Source organism: Oryx dammah, unplaced genomic scaffold (assembly GCF_014754425.2).
Source record: "Oryx dammah isolate SB20612 unplaced genomic scaffold, SCBI_Odam_1.1 HiC_scaffold_17, whole genome shotgun sequence".
NCBI lineage: Eukaryota > Metazoa > Chordata > Mammalia > Artiodactyla > Bovidae > Oryx > Oryx dammah.
Genome location: NW_024070201.1, coordinates 49901961 through 49920586, shown reverse-complemented (window position 1 = coordinate 49920586; position 18626 = coordinate 49901961). Strand labels below are relative to the sequence as shown.

The 18626-nt window shown below is 52.2% G+C and overlaps 1 protein-coding gene across 2 annotated transcripts in view; it reads left to right on the top strand.

Annotated features, from left to right (window-relative positions):
• PDE2A (phosphodiesterase 2A) overlaps positions 1–7690 on the top strand; it is a 67698-nt gene extending 60008 nt beyond the window's left edge. The window contains exons 18-30 of one of the 2 annotated variants that reach the window (XM_040258768.1): positions 57–169; positions 842–919; positions 1781–1903; positions 2344–2414; positions 2690–2812; positions 3138–3225; positions 3464–3511; positions 4556–4630; positions 4782–4881; positions 5132–5244; positions 5615–5653; positions 5793–5899; positions 6243–7690. In XM_040258768.1, coding sequence (XP_040114702.1) covers positions 57–169; positions 842–919; positions 1781–1903; positions 2344–2414; positions 2690–2812; positions 3138–3225; positions 3464–3511; positions 4556–4630; positions 4782–4881; positions 5132–5244; positions 5615–5653; positions 5793–5899; positions 6243–6453 — 1289 coding nt within the window. In that variant the 3' untranslated portion in view covers positions 6454–7690. The remainder of the gene's footprint in view (positions 1–56; positions 170–841; positions 920–1780; positions 1904–2343; positions 2415–2689; positions 2813–3137; positions 3226–3463; positions 3512–4555; positions 4631–4781; positions 4882–5131; positions 5245–5614; positions 5654–5792; positions 5900–6242) is intronic. The other variant, XM_040258769.1, reaches the window with a different exon arrangement.
• Positions 7691–18626: the final 10936 nt, after the last annotated feature.

The following is an 18626-nucleotide window of genomic DNA, read 5'->3' as shown; positions in this document are numbered from 1 at the left end:
AGGACAGATTGTCAGACACGTCCACTGGCTCATCCTAGCTCCTCTTTGGTCCCCAGAGGTCATCGGTGTGGCCGAGCTGGTGAACAAGATCAACGGACCATGGTTCAGCAAGTTTGATGAAGACCTGGCTACAGCCTTCTCCATCTACTGTGGAATCAGCATTGCCCATGTGAGCGGGACAGGGGCAGGCCCATGCAGGACCCTCTGTTCTCCTCTCCACAATGGCTCTCCTTGCTCTGTCCAGATGGGTTTGTGCCCGCCCCTGGGGCTCAGAGCCCTGCTGCTGGGTTGCTGTGCAGTCTTCACTACCTACTGGTCACTTCTGGCCTCAGTTTCCCATCAGAAAATTGGAGATACTATTTCCAATCCTGTCCAGTTAGCCTCCTAGGACTATGGGAGACCTGTTTTATTTCCCCCTTTTCCGAAAGCAACCTCAACTCGAGCCCCTGTTTAGCTTCTTGTGGGGATATGTTGAGTCTCATTGTCCACAGCTGGCAGCTCTGACCCAGGAATCCAACCCTTAGATCCCTAATGCTATCTCCCCTCCTTGCTTCTCTTTCTCCATTAAGGGCCTTAGGCTCCATCACTGAAGCTGGGGCAGGCTCAGGAGAGCATGCAAAGTGCTAGATCAAGTGCTAAGAGGCCCTGGGGAGGAGGAGCGAGGGCAGGTCTGGAGAAAAGTTGGAGAGGGCTCGCTACTCTGGGCTGGAGCTTGAAGGCTCAGACTGGGCCCAGCATGGGACAGGAGTTGGAGGAGGTTCTATCTGATCCCTTTGTCCCGGTCCTGGGTATTTCACAGCCACCTTGCTTGAGCCCTATCTTTCCCTCTCTCCCCCACAAGTCCCTCCTATACAAGAAAGTGAATGAGGCGCAGTATCGCAGTCACCTGGCCAATGAGATGATGATGTACCACATGAAGGTGAGCCCTGCACAGAGCTTCTACCCTCTTTCTCAGGGCCCCGGGGTCCCCTGTAGTCCCCCTGTTCCTCCCCTAGCTCCATGAATCCTCTGGGGCCCCGGATCAGGCTGGGCTTTCTGATCACCCTCTCTTGAAGATAAGAGCAGTGCCTGGCCTTTTGCTCTCCTGCTCTCCTTCGGGGCAGCCTCTCTGCAAAGCAATTTCTGGTTCAGCCCCAAAGCTGGCAGCAAGACTCAGCCCAGCGGAGAGTATGGTTCAGCCAGGTGTTCCCCATGTCCAGGGATAATTCCCATCCTGGGAACTGCTGACAGCTGGGAAGCCCACTCAGGGTCCTCCCGCAGCTCCCTTAGGAACAGTGGTCCTGCAGTTCCTAGGCAGTCCTATCCCTAGACCCTGTGCAAGACAAGCTGTCTGGAACTTTAGTTCAGAGTATGTGATGGTCATTGTTCATTTGAATATTTCCTCTCCTCTGTGTCCAAACCAAAAGGCTGCAGACTTTGTGGCTGGGGTCAAAACCGTAGCAGGAAGGATTGGCTCTGGGATGGTCCTCCCCAAAGAAGGAATCTTTGAGTTATTGTCTGTGGAAGGCCACCATGGTGTCAAGAAGAGGTGTTCTCTGCCTTTAACAAGGAGAGGTGGTTACAGATGAGGGTGGGCCCAGGCAAGGAGGTGCAGTAGGTTGGCTTCAGGATGGCGAGAGGAGGATGGTGTTCTCCTGCCCAGTGACGACCCATGGAAGACCCAACTGGGATGCATTTGAGTGGGAGGTCCCCGGAGGTCCCCGCCACTGTGGGCATTTGAGGTTGAAGACATTGGATGGGGTAGAGGCTGTCTTCTAATGCCCTGGCTGGTCCCCTCCAGGTCTCTGAAGACGAGTACACCAAACTTCTCCACGATGGGATCCAGCCTGTGGCTGCCATTGACTCCAACTTTGCCAATTTCACATACACTCCTCGCTCTCTGCCCGAGGATGACACTTCCATGGTGAGCTGGCTCGCCCTGCTTGACTGTGGAGGATGGACAGCCAGAGATCGAAGTTAGATGTGCACAGGAAAGTCCTGGCAAGACAGTCATCAAGAGATGGAGGGGGCATGTGGTCTGCCACCATGGCCCACAGGGCCTGCCCAGGGGCTGGACTGGAACCAACGATGGCCTCAGGATTGGCACCTCCCTCCCTGTTTTTCTAAGACTTTGTGTGAACTTGGTTCCAAGAGTTCTTAGATCTCCTGTTTCTAAGTTCATGGCTCCAAGAATGCTTGGCTGTACCATTTTTTGGTTCTCAAGTTTAGATCTAAAAGTTCTAAGACTCCAACATTTTGGAGGCTTCAAGAAGGGCCAAGTCGGGGAGTGGGGCCACTCCCAGGGGTTGTGGGGTGCATCTTGAAACTGACAGTCTCTCTGATCCCTCCTTCTGCTCTGTCCAGGCCATCCTGAGCATGCTTCAGGACATGAATTTCATCAATAACTACAAAATTGACTGCCCGACACTGGCCCGGTGTGTACCCCCAGCCCTCTGCTCCCCAACCCTGTCTCTGCCTCCCTTTTTGTCCTCTCCTCTCACATCCATTGCTCCCTGTGCTCTGGGAAGGACCTCTGAGGATGTCTAGGGGAGGCCCAGACTTGTAATGGTGGGAGGATCCACCAGTGAGAGGCAATTCACAGACACTGGGAACCTTGAGAAAAGGGAAGGAATGGGGCCGGACAGAGCCTGGAGCGCTTGCTGGAGGAGGAGAGCCTGAGGCCGCTGTGCTGCCCTCTCCCCACCCCCAGGTTCTGTTTGATGGTGAAGAAGGGCTACCGGGATCCCCCCTACCACAACTGGATGCACGCCTTTTCTGTCTCCCACTTCTGCTACTTGCTCTACAAGAACCTGGAGCTCACCAACTACCTCGAGTGAGTGGCTGCCCTTGCCCCCATCTGGCAGCTGCTGGGGTCCCCTTCCTGGGGACAGAACTGCACCTCCTGTGTGGCAGACTTTGCATGCATTGCCTCACAGGATCCTCTTAACAGCCCAGTGCGAAAGGTACAAGGCCTCCTTCCAAGAAGGGGACCCAGGTTCCTGAGCCCCTGTGCAGGTGATTCCTGGACATGTGCGGCCAAGAGCTCAGCCACTGACCACGGAGCAGCTCCCCTTCTTGTGGCCATCTCCTCCAGCCGGCCCTCCTGTGGAGGAGGGAGCTGTGGCTCACTGCCGTGTCCTCTGTCTCCTCCCAACCAGGGACATGGAGATCTTTGCCTTGTTTATTTCCTGCATGTGTCACGACCTGGACCACAGAGGCACAAACAACTCCTTCCAGGTGGCCTCGGTGAGACCCTGCCCTCCTCACAGTGGGCACCCTCCCTGGGGTGTCTGGGAGCCTCACCCCTCCAGCCTGAGGGGAGGTGGGAGCTCATGAGACCAGGAGCCAGTTGAGAGACAGGAGGAGGCTCTCCCAAGCTATGGGAGATGCGGGAGTGCTGAGGGGGTGGGAGGAGCTGGGCTGTTCTGAGCCTAATATGCCTCTGGATGTCAGGAGTGATGGAGTTTTCTTTGATTTTTTTCAGAAATCTGTGCTGGCCGCACTCTACAGCTCAGAAGGCTCTGTCATGGAGGTACCACCATTCTGCCCAGTATCCCCATCCCCATTGTCCCCTTAAGGCCAATGATTTATTAATACGAAGCTAGACTGTGGCTCGGCTCCTCCCCATGCCAAGCCCTGCTTTCCACCCAGACTGGGAGAGCTGTAGTGCCCCCAGGGCACGTCTGACTCTTGTTCCCGATGAGCTTGGAAGGGTACCCATGCGGCTGGGGGTGCCAGTCAGGCTGCAGGTTCTGCCCGAGCCCAGGTTTGCCCAGGGAGGACTTGTAGTTAACCTGTTTCTCTTTGCATGTCTAAGGACACCCTATGAAACCCTCTCTGCCCCCAGCCTGGCATGGGCTCCTTGTCCCGTCATGCTCAGCTTTGCCTGAGACTGTTTGATTTGTGTCTGCCCACCCCCAATGGGAGCTCCTGGAGGCAGAAACAAAATCGGAGACATCTCTGAGTTCCCTGCATCTGGCACAGGGCTTGGCATGAGTGGGAACCAAACTTTCAAGGTCACCTTGCCCCACCCTGGCCCCAACAACACCCCTCTGGAACTGCTCCTGCTTGCACGCCCCCAGAGACGAGGGGCTCACTTCCTCCTGGGAGGCCTGGTGGCAGCCTGGCTCCTGCCCTCCACGCCCTGGGCTGAGTCGGCTCCTCCTCTGAGTGACAGCCCTTCAGCGTCAGAAGACAGGGGTCTTGCCCTCGCCTCATCACTGCCCTTCCCTGTCAGCACACAAATGTTTCTTGCATGAATTAGTGTCGAAGACTCCAAGGGATCATTTCAGAATCATTCCAGCTTGAGAGGCCCTCAGAGCTCACCTTGTTGTGTCCGTCTGACTGACAGCTGAGGAATCTGAGGCTCAGACATGGCCAGGGACTTGCCCAGGGTCACATGGAGGGTCAAAACAGAGCCCAGAAAGGGAACTGGCCCCCCAGCCCCGACTCCCCAGTTCTGCCTGCTCTGCTCAGTTTGGGGGCCAGGGCTGGGCTGGGCTTTCTTCCTCCCTTGGAGTCAGTGAGGAGGAGCACCCCCACCCCAGCTGGGCCCCTACCACACCTCTCCCCACAGAGGCACCACTTCGCTCAGGCCATTGCCATCCTCAACACCCACGGCTGCAACATCTTTGACCACTTCTCCCGGAAGGTGATGGGGCTGGGGGTGGGGGGCAGGGAGTGGGAGCTGGGAGCTGGCCTGAGATGGGAGAGGTAGACCCGAGGGGTGGAGGTTCCTGAGGTTTAGGGGAGTAGGGGGTGGGGTGTCTAGGCCTTGACCCTGTACCCCCATCTCCACCCAGGATTATCAGCGCATGCTGGATCTGATGCGGGACATCATCTTGGCCACAGACCTGGCCCACCACCTCCGCATCTTCAAGGACCTCCAAAAGATGGCCGAAGGTGCCTGCCTCTAGCCTGGGTCTCGAGATCAGGGAGGGACCACCAAGAGGGGGATTCGCCTGGAGGGCATCCCCAGGGTTCAGACCCATCCCTTCCAACATCAGCCCACCAGGCAGACCCAGCTCTGCATCCCTGGCTCCCATCCAGGGTGCTGAATTCCCTGCACCACTCTGGGATGGGCCCTGGGGCCTTGCTCTTAGAGACCCAGGATGCTGGGTCCCTCTCCTTGACCCTGTTCTCTCCCCGACAGTGGGCTATGATCGAACCAACAAGCAGCACCACAGCCTCCTTCTCTGCCTCCTTATGACCTCCTGTGACCTCTCCGATCAGACCAAGGGCTGGAAGACCACGAGGAAGATTGCAGTAAGTGCTCCTCCATCTTGGGAAGGCGCAGGCTGTACACACTATCTGGCTCTGTGTGGCTCCTGAAGCCTGCACGCCCTCCAAGTGCTGAGCTCAGCCTGTGGGGGAGACAGAAACCTAGGCCACCTCAGGTGACAGTGGAGAGATTCAGAGAGGGGCATGGACTCACTGAGGGGCCACCCAGCAAATCAGTGAGTGGCTGGTGGAAGGCGGGCCAGAACCCAGCCACCGTCCTCCTCCCAGGCCGGGGATGGTGAGGACAGGTCCTGAGGTCCCAGTGCGGCAGTTTCCCCCCTCGGGAATGGGCTATGGAGGAGCGTGGGCGGGTGGATCGCACTCACAGGAGGTAATGAGAGTGTTGACCTTTCAGGAGCTGATCTACAAAGAGTTCTTCTCCCAGGGAGACTTGGTATGTGGGGTGTGACCTCAGGGTGCCCAGGTTGGGGGAGGGTTCCTAGCCTGGGCCCAGGAGGGGCTGGGTTAGCCTGATCCAGATGTTTCTGGAGCATGGAGAGGGCCAGACAGGCCTGACAACCTGATGCCTGCAGGAGAAGGCCATGGGCAACAGGCCGATGGAGATGATGGACCGTGAGAAGGCCTACATCCCCGAGCTGCAGATCAGCTTCATGGAGCACATCGCAATGCCCATCTACAAGTGAGTGAGCTCACGGGGCCTGCTGGGGATACTGCCCAGGGATGGTATGGGAATGGGACAGGGCTGGCTGGGGCATCACAGCAGACACAAGAGCTGCGCTGGCTGGCCTTGCTGCACCTCATCCACTGCTTGTCTCTGAGCACAGCTGTCTCTTGCTTTGCCCCTAAATGGGCCGTTTGCTTCATCCTTGGTCCCCTATGGAAAGAGATGGTCAAGTTCTCCTTGAGCTTCCAATCTTATGCCTCATGCTCTTGTGGAAGTTCTACCTGTGGTCCAGCCCTAATCTTTCTTGCTGCTCACAGTCTGCCTTCTGACCTCTAAACCTGCCCCTATCCACCCCCAGGCTGCTGCAAGACCTATTCCCCAAGGCGGCCGAGTTGTATGAACGCGTGGCCTCTAATCGTGAGCACTGGACCAAGGTGTCACACAAGTTCACCATCCGAGGCCTCCCGAGCAACAACTCGCTGGACTTCCTGGACGAGGAATATGAGGTGCCTGACCTGGATGGCGCTAGGGGTCCCATCAATGGCTGTTGCAGCCTTGACGCTGAGTGAGTCCCTCCTGGGACCCCCCGCCCCCCCTGCCGGCCCAGGCTTCCTCCCACAACCCTCCATGGGCCTGGCCACACACCCTGGGACCAGAGCCAAGGGTCCTGGATTCTAGGCCAGGACTTCCCACGTGACCCCAGGGGAGGTCTGACCTTCCCGGGCCTCAGCTTTCTCGTCTGTGTAATGGAAGACTTCCAGCCTCACTGAGACTTTGTCATTTGTCCTCTGAGAGCACAGGGGTAACCAATGAGCAGTGGGCCCTGCTCTGCACCTCTGACCGCACCTTGGCAAGTCCCCACCTTTCAGGCCACACATTCTCTGAGGCAGCCGGATGGTTTCTTCTGGGCCCCGTTCCTGTCCTACCAGATCTGTGCCCTTTCCTCTGGGGGCACCCTCACTGGCTCCCAGGATCCTCAGGCAAGAACGTGAGACATCTGAGTGGGCAAAGGGTGGGTCTTAGAGACAGTTATCAGCCTGGCTGGAGGACTAGAAATAGCCATGGGACCACCTGTGGCCCTGAGGACTGCCTTTGTACTTATGGTGGGGATCGGGACCTGGGGATATAGGGATCCCAGGAGGAAGCTGCCAGGGGGCCAGTGCAGTGCTCTGGGGAGAGGGGGCTCAGGAAGAGAGCAGGATAAGAACAGCGAGAAGGAAGGATCCCTGGGCTGGGAAGCAGGCCCAGCATGGGTCAGCCATGGTTCCTCCTGGCTGTGTGACCCTGGGCAAGTCCCTTCCCCTCTCTGTGAAACAGTAGGGTGAGACAATCCATCCTCTAAGACCCCTTTTAGATCCAAGTCCTCATAGTTCTCTGGAGTCCCAGGAGAGGCCACTGAGGGTCCCTGGCCCCCTTGGGCACAGAGCTGACACTGAGTCCCTCAGTGGCCCCCTGAGTATACCCCCTTAGCCAGAGCCCCTTCCCCATTCCTACAGCCAGAGGGGGACCTGGCCTCAGCCTGGCAAGGCCTCTCTCCTCTTCAAGGCCATATCCACCCATGCCCCAGGGCTTGGGAGACCCCCTAGGGCTGGGGCTCTGGGGTCATCCTGGCCACTGGCTTCTCCTTTCTGTGTTTTGTTCTGTATGTGTTGCGGGGTGGGGGGAGGGGGGCCACCTGCCTTACCTATTCTGAGTTGCCTTTAGAGAGATGTGTTTTTTCTAGGACTCTGTGCAACTGTTGTATATGGTTCCGTGGGCTGACCGCTTTGTACATGAGAATAAATCTATTTCTTTCTACCAACCCTCTGCCACGGGGCTGTCTGCAGACTTTGTGCGTGAGGTTGGTGGTGGTGGGGAATTAGCATCGGGGAAGGCAAATGCCTTTAAGAACTCCCAGGCTACTGGAACCCCCATCCCTGCTGCCTAGCCCCTCTTCTGTGGGAGTCCTGGACCTGTCGGGGCACCCCCAGACCAGTCCTGTGCCAGGTACTGGGTACTGAGGTGGAGATGGCAGATACAGAGGCCTGAGCATGAGGCAGTCATTTGTGGGCTGGAAATGGAGAAATGAGAGACTGAAGCAATCAAGGAGGCTGCCTGGAGCAGGTGACCTGGTGCTCCTTCTAGACCCTCTTTCTGCTGGTCTACCTTAGTCATGCATGCCCTTACAGCCAAGGCCTGAGCCTCTGAATGCTCTCCTAGCCACAGGATACCTGTCTGTGTCCCTGTAAATCCAGCCAAAGGGGTCTGACTGTGTATCAAATACAGCCCTGGGTTGTGTCTTTGGGGTTGAGTCCCTGCTTTCCTGGCTGTGAGAGTGTTTGCTTCTTCACAGACAGGGGGGCAGACTCCAGACTGGTGACCAGGAGGAAGCTCTGATTGGCAGTCTCCAGACCCCACGCCCACCATGCCTGTAACCCTCCCATCTTCTCTCCATTTCTCCCAGATCAGTAAAGGGTGGCATGTTAAGGGGCTGGGCACTAGGCTCTCCTTTCCTGGTGGGGGACGGTTGGGAGGCAATGGTCCTGTGTCTGCCCACAATGGCCTCGGGGTGTCGGCCTGGCTGGTTGACACCTCAGGGTGTCCAGGACCATAGAGCTTGTCTGCGTCTCATGCCTGGCAGTTTATTCTGGTTTGGAATCTGTTTGGGCTGAATGGTCCCAGGGCTTCTAGCCTGCCCGTGGGGCTGTGGGGTCCAGGCCCCTCCCCTGCTCAGCCCCTGCTTTGGGGCCCCCCAGTCTGTCCTCTCACAGCACAGATCCCAGGCCAGTCAGTGGGCCCCCAGGTGGGGGTGAGTCATTTCCTGGCTCCAGGCTGACAGAAGAGGATTACTCTAATTGTGCCCAGCTGACACCAGCGTTGGTGTGGGCTAACACAGGTGCCTATGACCCTCGACCCTGGGTGTGTGTGTGTGTGTGTCCTCTTCCACAGGCCTTTGGGCAAAGTGGAAGCACAACCTAGGTACCCACCCCTGAGCCTTCCTCCCCTTCCCCCCGCGCCTGCCCTCCCTCGTGGACATTTAATTCTGTTCAAGGCCCATGCTGCGACACATCCCACCTTGCCTCCAAATTAAACAACTCACAGATATCTTCTCCTGCACTGCAGGACCCTATGCTGAGGCCCAGAGCTAAATTCATCCTCGACCCTGGTCTGGAGGGTCTAACAGCCTGGCAGGGGAGACACAGGCCATGGTACCTATGGCCCCAGGCAAGGGCCTGAGAAAACCACAGTGAGGTTTGGAAGATGAGCAGGGGTTTTCCTGCCGGCGAAGAGGGCAAGGCACTCCCGGGAGAAGGAACTGCTCCTACAAACGCTGCTGCTCAGAGAAGGAGAGAAGGAGAGTGGCTGACACATGAGAATGGAGAGAGCTAAGGCCAGATCAGGGAGGGCCATGAATGCCAGACTGCAGAGTTCGGCTGGACTTTGTGGGCACGAGGGAATGGGGGCTCAGGCGTGCATTTTAGAAGGTCCTGCAAGAAGGCGAAGCAAGGACTGCAGGCGAGCGGTTGGGAGGGGATCATCCTGGTGGGCTGCCGTCTATGGGGTCGCACGAGTCAGACACGACTGAAGCGACTTAGCAGCAGCAGCAGCATCCTAAAGTGGATGCTTAGTGGCCTAGGATGGGCAAAGGTGGAGGAGTTCAAGACGCTTTGGGTTCACAGAACTTGTGCTCGCTTGGATGGGGGCGGAGGCCGGATTGGCAAGTGCCCTGGAAAAGGAACCTGCTCTTGAACAGCCCTGGGCAGCTCCTCAGGCGCCATCCTCCCGGGCCACCAGGTGCTGGGTGGAGCCTCTGGCAGGTGAGTCCACGGGGAAGATGGGCGGGGCAGCTGTTTGGGGGCTGCCAGGGGTGGGGGCCGGAGGAGGGGCGGGAGGAGGACCCTGCTTCTGCAGAGCCTGCTGGCAGCCCTCACCCGGTTGGGGAATACAAGCCTAGCGCCCCCCCGCCCCCCGCACCAGGGCTTCTGGTAACTGCCCTGCCCTCCCAACTTAACGGTTTCATTTTACAGGAAACCATGATTCTGGGCATAGACACTATTGTCTCATTCTGCAGTCTAGAAAGGTGAAGTCCAGGAGGTTAAGTAATCAGCCAAGGTTGGGATGTGAGCCTGACGGCTCTTTCTCTGGGATAGAGGAAGGAGATTCAGGAGCGCAGGGTCTCCGTCTGCCTCCTCAGGACTGTGGCGGGAAGGAGTGGAGAGCAAGTGGATTGGGGCCCCTGAGAAGGGTTTGGGATCAGCGCTGTGTGCCTCTGTGTTGCGGGTGCGGGTGGGCCACGAGAAAGGGCGTGAAGAGGCTGGTGGCGTGTAGCGCTGCTTATGGCCACCAGGTGGCGCCGAGCCCCCGCTGGCCTCACCTCCCCAGAGGTCTGAGAAGGGCACGTGGCAGGTGTGTGACGGGGGCTAACCTCACTCCTGTCCACGCGCTCACTGGGGTGATGAGTTCGCTGGAGGCCTTCGGGGTACAGGAGGGTATGTTGTGTGAGTGAAATCTGCACGGCCAGATTGTTCTCTGAGGGCGTACTAGGATGGGTCCCTACCAGATGGGAAGTACACCCTCAAGTGTGAAGATTGGCTGGGTAGACCCGAGAAAGGTGTTGCTACTCCCTGACAAGATGGCTGCCACCCTCCATTCCTAAATCATCTCTGGAGAAACTGTAGGACTGAGGAGGAAGCGGGAAGCATGGAATCCTGGGAACTAACAAAAAATAGTCTGGGGTGCAGTGGGGTGGGAGTTGGGGAGAGGTAAAAGTGAGGTGCTGGGTTGGCAGAAAGCACTTGCCTCAGGCCTGTTGCCTTGGACAGTCAACCATTGCCTGTCCCCTCGCTTCTGCACAAACATCTGGGGCTTCTTCATCTTCTCTCGAAAGTAGCTGGAGGAAAAGAACAATCTCTTGACTGTGGGGCTCTCCCAAGGATGGACAGGATTATTGTCCCCTTTGTGGGCAAGAGAAACTGAGGCCAGAAGCTCAGCTGATGGGAGCCTCCCTTAGAGTAAAGCCAGCTTAGCTCCCCAGGGTCAGATGAGGAAGCTGGGACCAGGAAATGGCAGGGACCTCTAAGTCCACACAGAGACCCAGAGGTAGCGTAGGGACGGGCACCAGCTCCCACTTCCTGGCGCAGGGCTCCCCACCACCTTTCCCAGGGATGGCAGTCTTTGCTTCTTCGGGTCCCACCTAGAACTCACGTTTCAGACCAGACCTGGAGAGCGGGTCTTTGTCTCCCACATCACTGCCCCTGCGTCGGCCCTGTGCTGAGGACAGGGTGGTGGAGGGGGTGGTGTGGGTTAGAATCGCTGACCCTCTTTTCTCTTCACATCTGCCGCCTGAACCATTCCTCTGGCTCTCAGCTGAGACTTCCCAGGTGGTGTGTGCCAGCTGGGTGTGTGTGGTTTCTCTCCTCAGTTAGATAGGAAGCCTGGTAAGGGCAGGAACGGATCTGCCTCAGCTTTGGTTTCCCACATCCCTCCTTAGTGTAGGCATCCCAGGTGGCACAGTGTAAAGAATCTGCCTGTCAGTGCAGAAGACTCAAGAGATGTGGGTTCCCTCCCTGGGTTGGGAAGACCCCTGAATTAGGAAATAGCAACCCACTAAGGTATGGCACCCCACTCCAGTACTCTTGCCTGGAAAATCCCATGGATGGAGGAGCCTGGTGGGCTGCAGTCCATGGGGTCGCCAAGAGTCAAACATGACTGAGGGACTTCCCTTTCACTTTTCACTTTCATGCACTGGAGAAGGAAATGGCAACCCACTCCAGTGTTCTTGCCTGGAGAATCCCAGGGACGGGGGAGCCTGGTGGGCTGCCGTCTATGGGGTCGCACAGAGTCAGACACGACTGAAGCGACTTAGCAGCAGCAGCAGGGTATCCTTGCCTGGGAAATTCCATGGACAGAGGAGCCTGGCGGTCTACAGTCCATGGGGTCACAAAGAGCCAGACATGACTGAGGGACTGAGTACACACAGGAGCTCAAAACAGGTGTGTTGATTGGTAGATAGCAGCAGTCAGGACTCCAACGCATGTATCAATCAAAACTCAGCTGAACAACGAGGGAGGCCCTCTGAAATTCTCTAGAATTCTCTCTCTGCATCTCTTTCATCTCTGGTACTCCACCCTGTAAGCTCTTGCCAACCAGCCTCTTCAGACTCACAACTCCATCTCCTTAACTTAAGGGGACTTCCAGGGTTCGTTTTGCCTTCATGGTGGCCTCTCCAGGTGGTGTGGGCAGTGGTAGTGTTTACATGTGTCTTCTGCCCCTTAGGATTCCAATCATTACCTGATAAGCAATGCCTTGAAAACCTTTCTTTCATACATTTTGTCCAGTTTTGTTGCTATTTCAGACAGGAAGCTAAATCTAGTCTTTATTAGCCCATCTTTGATGAGAGTGTAAGTCTGTTTTATAACTTTCATTGCACTGTAGTACACCATGTAGGAATGTTGCTGCTGCTGCTGCTGCTGCTAAGTCACTTCAGTCGTGTCCGACTCTGTGAGACCCCATAGACAGCAGCCCACCAGGCTCCCCCGCCCCTGGGATTCTCCAGGCAAGAACACTGGAGTGGGTTGCCATTGCCTTCGTAGGAAAGTTGACAGACATCATTATTATTATTGGCAGTACCACGTGGTATGTGGAATCTTAGTTTCCTGCCCAAGGATCAAACCCAGGCCCCCTGTATTGGAAGCTGTGAGTATTAACCACTGGACCACCAGGGAAGTCCCTAGACAGACATTTGGATATGAATGTCTTGGCAATTAGAAACACTGATCCTGGACTTTCCTGGTGGTTCAGTGGTTAAGAATCTGCCTGCCAATGACGAGGAGACAGGGTTAATCCCTGGTCCAGGAATATTCAACATGCGGCAGGGCAACTGAGCCAACGTGCTGCAGCTACCGAGGCCAGGCTCTAGGGCCCAAGAGCCACAGTGCCTGAGCCGGCAAGCCCTAAAGCCTGTCCTCCACAGCGAGAGAAGCCACCGCAGTGAGAAGCCTGCACACTGCAACTAGAGAAAGTCTGCCCACGGCAAGGAAGACCCTGTGCAGACAAAATTAAATTTAGAAAGAAAAAGGAATCCCATGACTATTCTTGTATATGTGTATATATTGAGTATTCCATTGTATGAATATCTTCATCTACCTCTATTGTTGATATATAGCTTCTAGCTCACAACTGAGACCATTCCTCCTTATGTGAAAACATTCTATTTCCTTTAGAGTAGGTCTGCTGAGATGAATTCTCCTGGTTTTCATTAATTTAACAATGTCTTCATTTTTCCTTTTATTTTTCCCCCTTATTCTTGGAGGATTTTTCTTTTCTTACTTTCTTTCTTGGCGTTGCTGTGCAGTTTGTGGGATTGTAGTTCCCTGACCAGGGATTGAATCCACACCCTCAGCAGTGAACACGTGGAGTTCTAACCACTAGATAGCCAGGGAATTCCCTTGAAGGATGTTTTTGAAGATATTGAATTCTAGGTTAGGTAGTATTTTCTTTTAGCACTTTGAAGATAATATTCTGTTCTCTTTCTGACTTTCGTTATTTCTGACTATGTTACAGCTGACAGATCAGCTATCAGTCTTATTGTGTCTTTGAAAGTAATGCATCTCTTTCTCTGGCTGCTTTTTAGATTTTATCTTTGTTTTTGTTTTTCAGCAGTTTTACTGCAGTGTGCTTCGGTCTGGTTTTCTTTATGTTTAGTCTACTTGAGATTCATAATATGTCTTGAATCCATGATGATTTTTCCTTTCTTCAGTTCAATCCTCATCAAGTGTAGATAAATCATTTCTCATAATTCAGTGCGTGCTAAGAACATTCTAGAAAATTTTACTAGAATCCTGGAATAAAAAGAAAGAATGATGCAGCAGTGGGGAAAATATTTTTAATCAACCACTAGATTCTTGTCTGGCTTCAAATTCACATTCCTCATCAGGAGAGAAGTGGTGGTCTCTCCTTAGCTCCTGATCTGTAACCAAGGATCTGTCCCAACCAACATCCCTACCTGGAATCAAGACTTTCCACCATTTGTCTGGTGACTGATGAGAAGGAAAAACTTCTTTTTCTCTCTAAATTTTGTCTCTCAGTCAGCACATTAAAAAAATTTTTTTGGCAGTGCCATTCAGCATGTGGGATCTAGATCCCGACCAGGGATGGAACCAGTGCCCCCTACATTGGGACTGTGGAGTCTTAGCCACTGGGCCACCAGATGTGCCAATACTGACATTTTCATACAGAACAGTTTAGTATCCCATTGTTTAGGACTTCTGCAAATCAGAATAGCAGTTTGGATTTACCACTGAAGGAAGTCCCTCCATGATAGTAAGCATATTCCTAACAGATGAGTTCTAGCCCAACAGAATAAAGAAGGACCAGTGGGCAGCCAGGGTCCCCCTGCCCTGGCAGGTTTCTTACTCCTTGCTTTGACCATTAGGCTTCAAGTGCACCTGTATGAGAAGGTAGGGGAGCTTCAGGGAGCAACCTTCACTCTTGTATCTGTGTCTACCGGCTCATCTGCACCTGGGCGAAGCCTGTGTGTGCTGACTCAGCTCACTGGTCCATATATCTTCCCTGAATATAAACATCCAATTGCCCAATCCCTTCTAGATAGCTTTCCTGTGTTATAGAGGAAAAACTAAACATTTCCCACACTCCACATAGGTCTCACCTGTAACCTGGGTCCTATATGAAGGTGTTTCCAATGAGATGTGAAGGTGGAAGGAAATTACGGGCATTGATGGCTGCATGCAGGTAGATAATATCACCTGGAAAGCATCTGTGATGCCGGTGTCTGGGTGTGTGAGGCACATCTATGGAGGAGTTTTTAACAGCTAGCACCTCATGTAGGTGCCAAGCAACAGGTGGCAAGATGGTGACATTTTCACAAGAAAATTCCCCTGATGTGGATGGGCATTTTGGCTGGCTGCATTGGCACTGACCTTTAATGCTGTGTAGCACTGAACCTGATTCTCCTCTTCTGATTAATTCTGTATGGTTTATGGTATAGACAACTAAGAACCTCAACCTATGGTTCTTGAAGCACTGATCCCATTGGCTGCGATCGTCAATCGTCCCCAGTAAAAAGTGAGCTCTCGGAGGGGAGGGACTAGTACCTAACACACAGCCTAAGAGAGAGTAGGCACTCAGCAAAATTTATTGACAGCTTAAGTGAAATGCTGTTTAGTCATAAGTCATGTCTGACTCTTTTGCAACCCCATGGACTGTAGCCTGCCAGGCTTCTCTGTCCATGGAATTTCTCAGGCAAGGACACTGGAGTGAGTTGCCATTTCCTACTCCAGGGGATCTTCCTGACCCAGGGATTGAATCCAGGTGTTCTGCAATTAGCAGGTGGATTCTTTACCACTGAGCCACCCAGGAAATGTTAGGCATTAAAAATCCAGTCTGAGAGACTGCATCCTCTAATAGATCTGGGGCTGACCTGCATATCTTGAGGGGTATCTCAGTAGTGATCACGGGCATGTAAGAGTTACCACATTCAACTGAAGAATATAGTCTTCTCAGTAAAACCATGCTGGCATGACGAACAGTCAGACTTCCCATAAGAGGAGATCATGTTCATAGTGGAGGCAGGCTTGCGTGACCAGCGCTGAACATCAATCAAAACAAACTGACTTCTACAACAACAGCAGGTGCCAGGACGCAAAACAGTATTCACTAAGCATAAGCATACAGAAGTCAGACAGAGAAAAATAACTGGATTTATATTATATCACCATCAAATCAATTTAAAACTATCACCAATGGAAATTTTCCTCCTAAAGAAATGTCACCACAAACTGTACTTTGTTTTCATCTCTTCAGGAAACCTGTGACTTCTTAGCCCTACGTCCTCTTAACTGTCAAAGTCAGGCCTCTAGTTTTGTGTACTTTCTATCTCTTAACAACTCTTGTAAGTTGCTGGGTGGGTTTACCCAGACCCTCTCAGCGACTGGCAGATGTTCTACCAAGGGAAGCAAGGGAAGTACCACCAAGGGTAGAGCACGGTGGCACAGGACATGGCATCTGGCATCAGGCATACCTGGACCAAGTCTCTGCTCTGTCAGTTCCCTCCAGTGAGACTGTGCAAGGCACTTACCTTCCCTGAGTCTCAATGACCTCATTTATAAAATGGGAAGAAGAGTAAACCTTCCTGAGGCTGTCATGACGATTGACTGAGAAAAGAAGGCAGGAGAGCCTTTGGCCACTGTCAAAGCTGCCAGCTGTGAGACTGCAGGGCTCTATCAGGGTGCATTTCTGGGAATGAGGAGCATGAATTCATCTTTGACGAAAGCTGAGCAGTCAGGAAGCTTCCCATCAGGAAGCTTCCATATGCCTCTTATCCTTCTCCATCAGAGGGCAGATAGAATGAAAACCACAATTACAAAAAACTAACCAGTCTGATCACATGGACCATAGCCTTGTCTAACTCAATGAAACTATAAGCCATGCTGTGTAGGGCCACCCAAGATGGATGGGTCATGGTAGAGAGTTCTGACAAAACGTGCTGTACTGGAGAAGGGAATGGCAAACCACTTCAGTATTCTCGCCTTGAGAACCCCATGAACAGTGTGAAAAGGCAAAAAGTATGACACTGAAAGAGGAACTCCCCAGGTTGGTAGGTGCCAATATGCTACTGGAGATCAGTAGAGAAATAACTCCAGAAAGAATGAAGAGACAGAGCCAAAGCAAAAACAAGACGCAGTTGTGAATGCGACTGGTGATGGAAGTAAAGTCCAATGCTGTAAAGAGCAATATTGCATAGGAACCTGGAATGTTAGGTCCATGAATCAAGGCAAATTGGAAGTGGTCAAACAGGAGATGGCAAGAGTGAACATCGACATTCTAGGAATCAGTGAACTAAAGTGGACTGGAATGGGTGAATTTAACTCAGATGACCATTATATCTACTACTGTGGGCAAGAATCCCTTAGAAGAAATGGAGTAGCCATCATAGTCAACAAAAGAGTCTGAAATGCAGCACTTGGATGCAATCTCAAAAACGACAGAATGATTTCTGTTCATTTCCAAGGCAAACCATTCAATATCATAGTAATCCAAGTCTATGCCCCAACCAGTAATACTGAAGAAGCTGAAGTTGAACAGTTCTATGAAGACCTACAAGACCTTCTAGAACTAAGACCCAAAAAAGATGTCCTTTTCATTATAGGGGAATGGAATGCAAAAGTAGAAAGTCAAGAGCTACCTGGAGTAACAGGGAAATTTGGCCTTGGAGTACAAAACAAAGCAGGTCAAAGGCTAACAGAGTTTTGCCAAGAGAACACACTGGTCATAGCAAACACCCTCTTCTAACAACACAAGGGAAGACTCTACATATGGACATCACCAGATGGTCAATACCAAAATCAGGTTGATTATATTTTTTGCATCCAAAGATGGAGAAGCTCTATACAGTCAGCAAAAACAAGACCAGGAGCTGACTATGGCTCACATCATGAACTCCTTATTGCCAAATTTAGACTTAAATTGAAAAAAAAGAGGTAAAACCACTAGACCATTCAGGTATGACCTAAATCAAATCCCTTATGATTATACAGTGGAAGTGACAAATAGATTCAAGGGATTAGATCTGATAGAGTGGGAGGTTTGTGACATTGTACAGGAGGTATTGATCAAGACCATCCCCAAGAAAAAGAAATGCAAAAAGGCAAAATGGTTGTCTGACAAGGCCTTACAAATAGCTGAGAAAAGAAAAGATATACCTTTGCCTTTTAAAGGCAAAGGAGAAAAGGAAAGATATACCCATTTGAATGCAGAGTTCCAAAGAATAGCAAGGAGAGATAAGAAAGCCTTTCTCAGTGATCAATGCAAACAAATAGAGGAAAATAATAGAATGGGAAAGACTAGAGATCTCGTCAAGAAATTAGAGATACCAAGGGAAAATTTCATGCAAAGATGGGCTCAATAAAGGACAGAAATGGTATGGACCTAACAGAAGCAGATGATATTAAGAAGAGGTGGCAAGAATACACAGAAGAACTATACAAAATAGATCTTCATGACCCAGATAACCACGAGGATGTGATCACTCATCTAGAGCCAGACATCCTGGAATGCAAAGTCAAGTGGGCCTTAGGAAGCATCACTACGAACAAAGCTAGTGGAGGTGATGGAATTCCAGTAGAGCTATTTCAAATCCTAAAAGATGATGCTATGAAAGTGCTGCACTCAATATGCCAGCAAATCTGAAAATTCAACAGTAGCCACAGGACTGGAAAAGATCGGTTTTCATTCCAATCCCAAAGAAAGACAATGCCAAAGAATGTTCAAACTACTGTACAATTGCAGTCATCTCACATACTAGCAAAGTAATGCTCAAAATTCTCCAAGCCAGGCTTCAATAGCATGTGAACCATGAACTTCCAGATATTTAAGCTGGTTTAGAAAAGCAGAGGAACCAGAGATCAAATTGCCAACATCTGTTGGATCATCAAAAAAGCAAAAGAGTTCCAGAAAAAATCTACTTCTGCTTTATTGACTACACCAAAGCCTTTGACTGTGTGGATCACCACAAACTGTGGAAAATTCTTCAAAAGATGGGAATACCAGACCACCTGACCTGACTCCTGAGAAATCTGTACGCAGGTCAAGAAGCAACAGTTAGAACTGTACATGGAACAGCAGACTGGTTCCAAATAGGAAAAGGAGTACGTCAAGGCTGTATATTGCCATGTAGAATGTACATGTACTTATATGCAGAGTACATAATGAGAAATGCTGGGCTGGATGAAGCACAAGCTGGAAT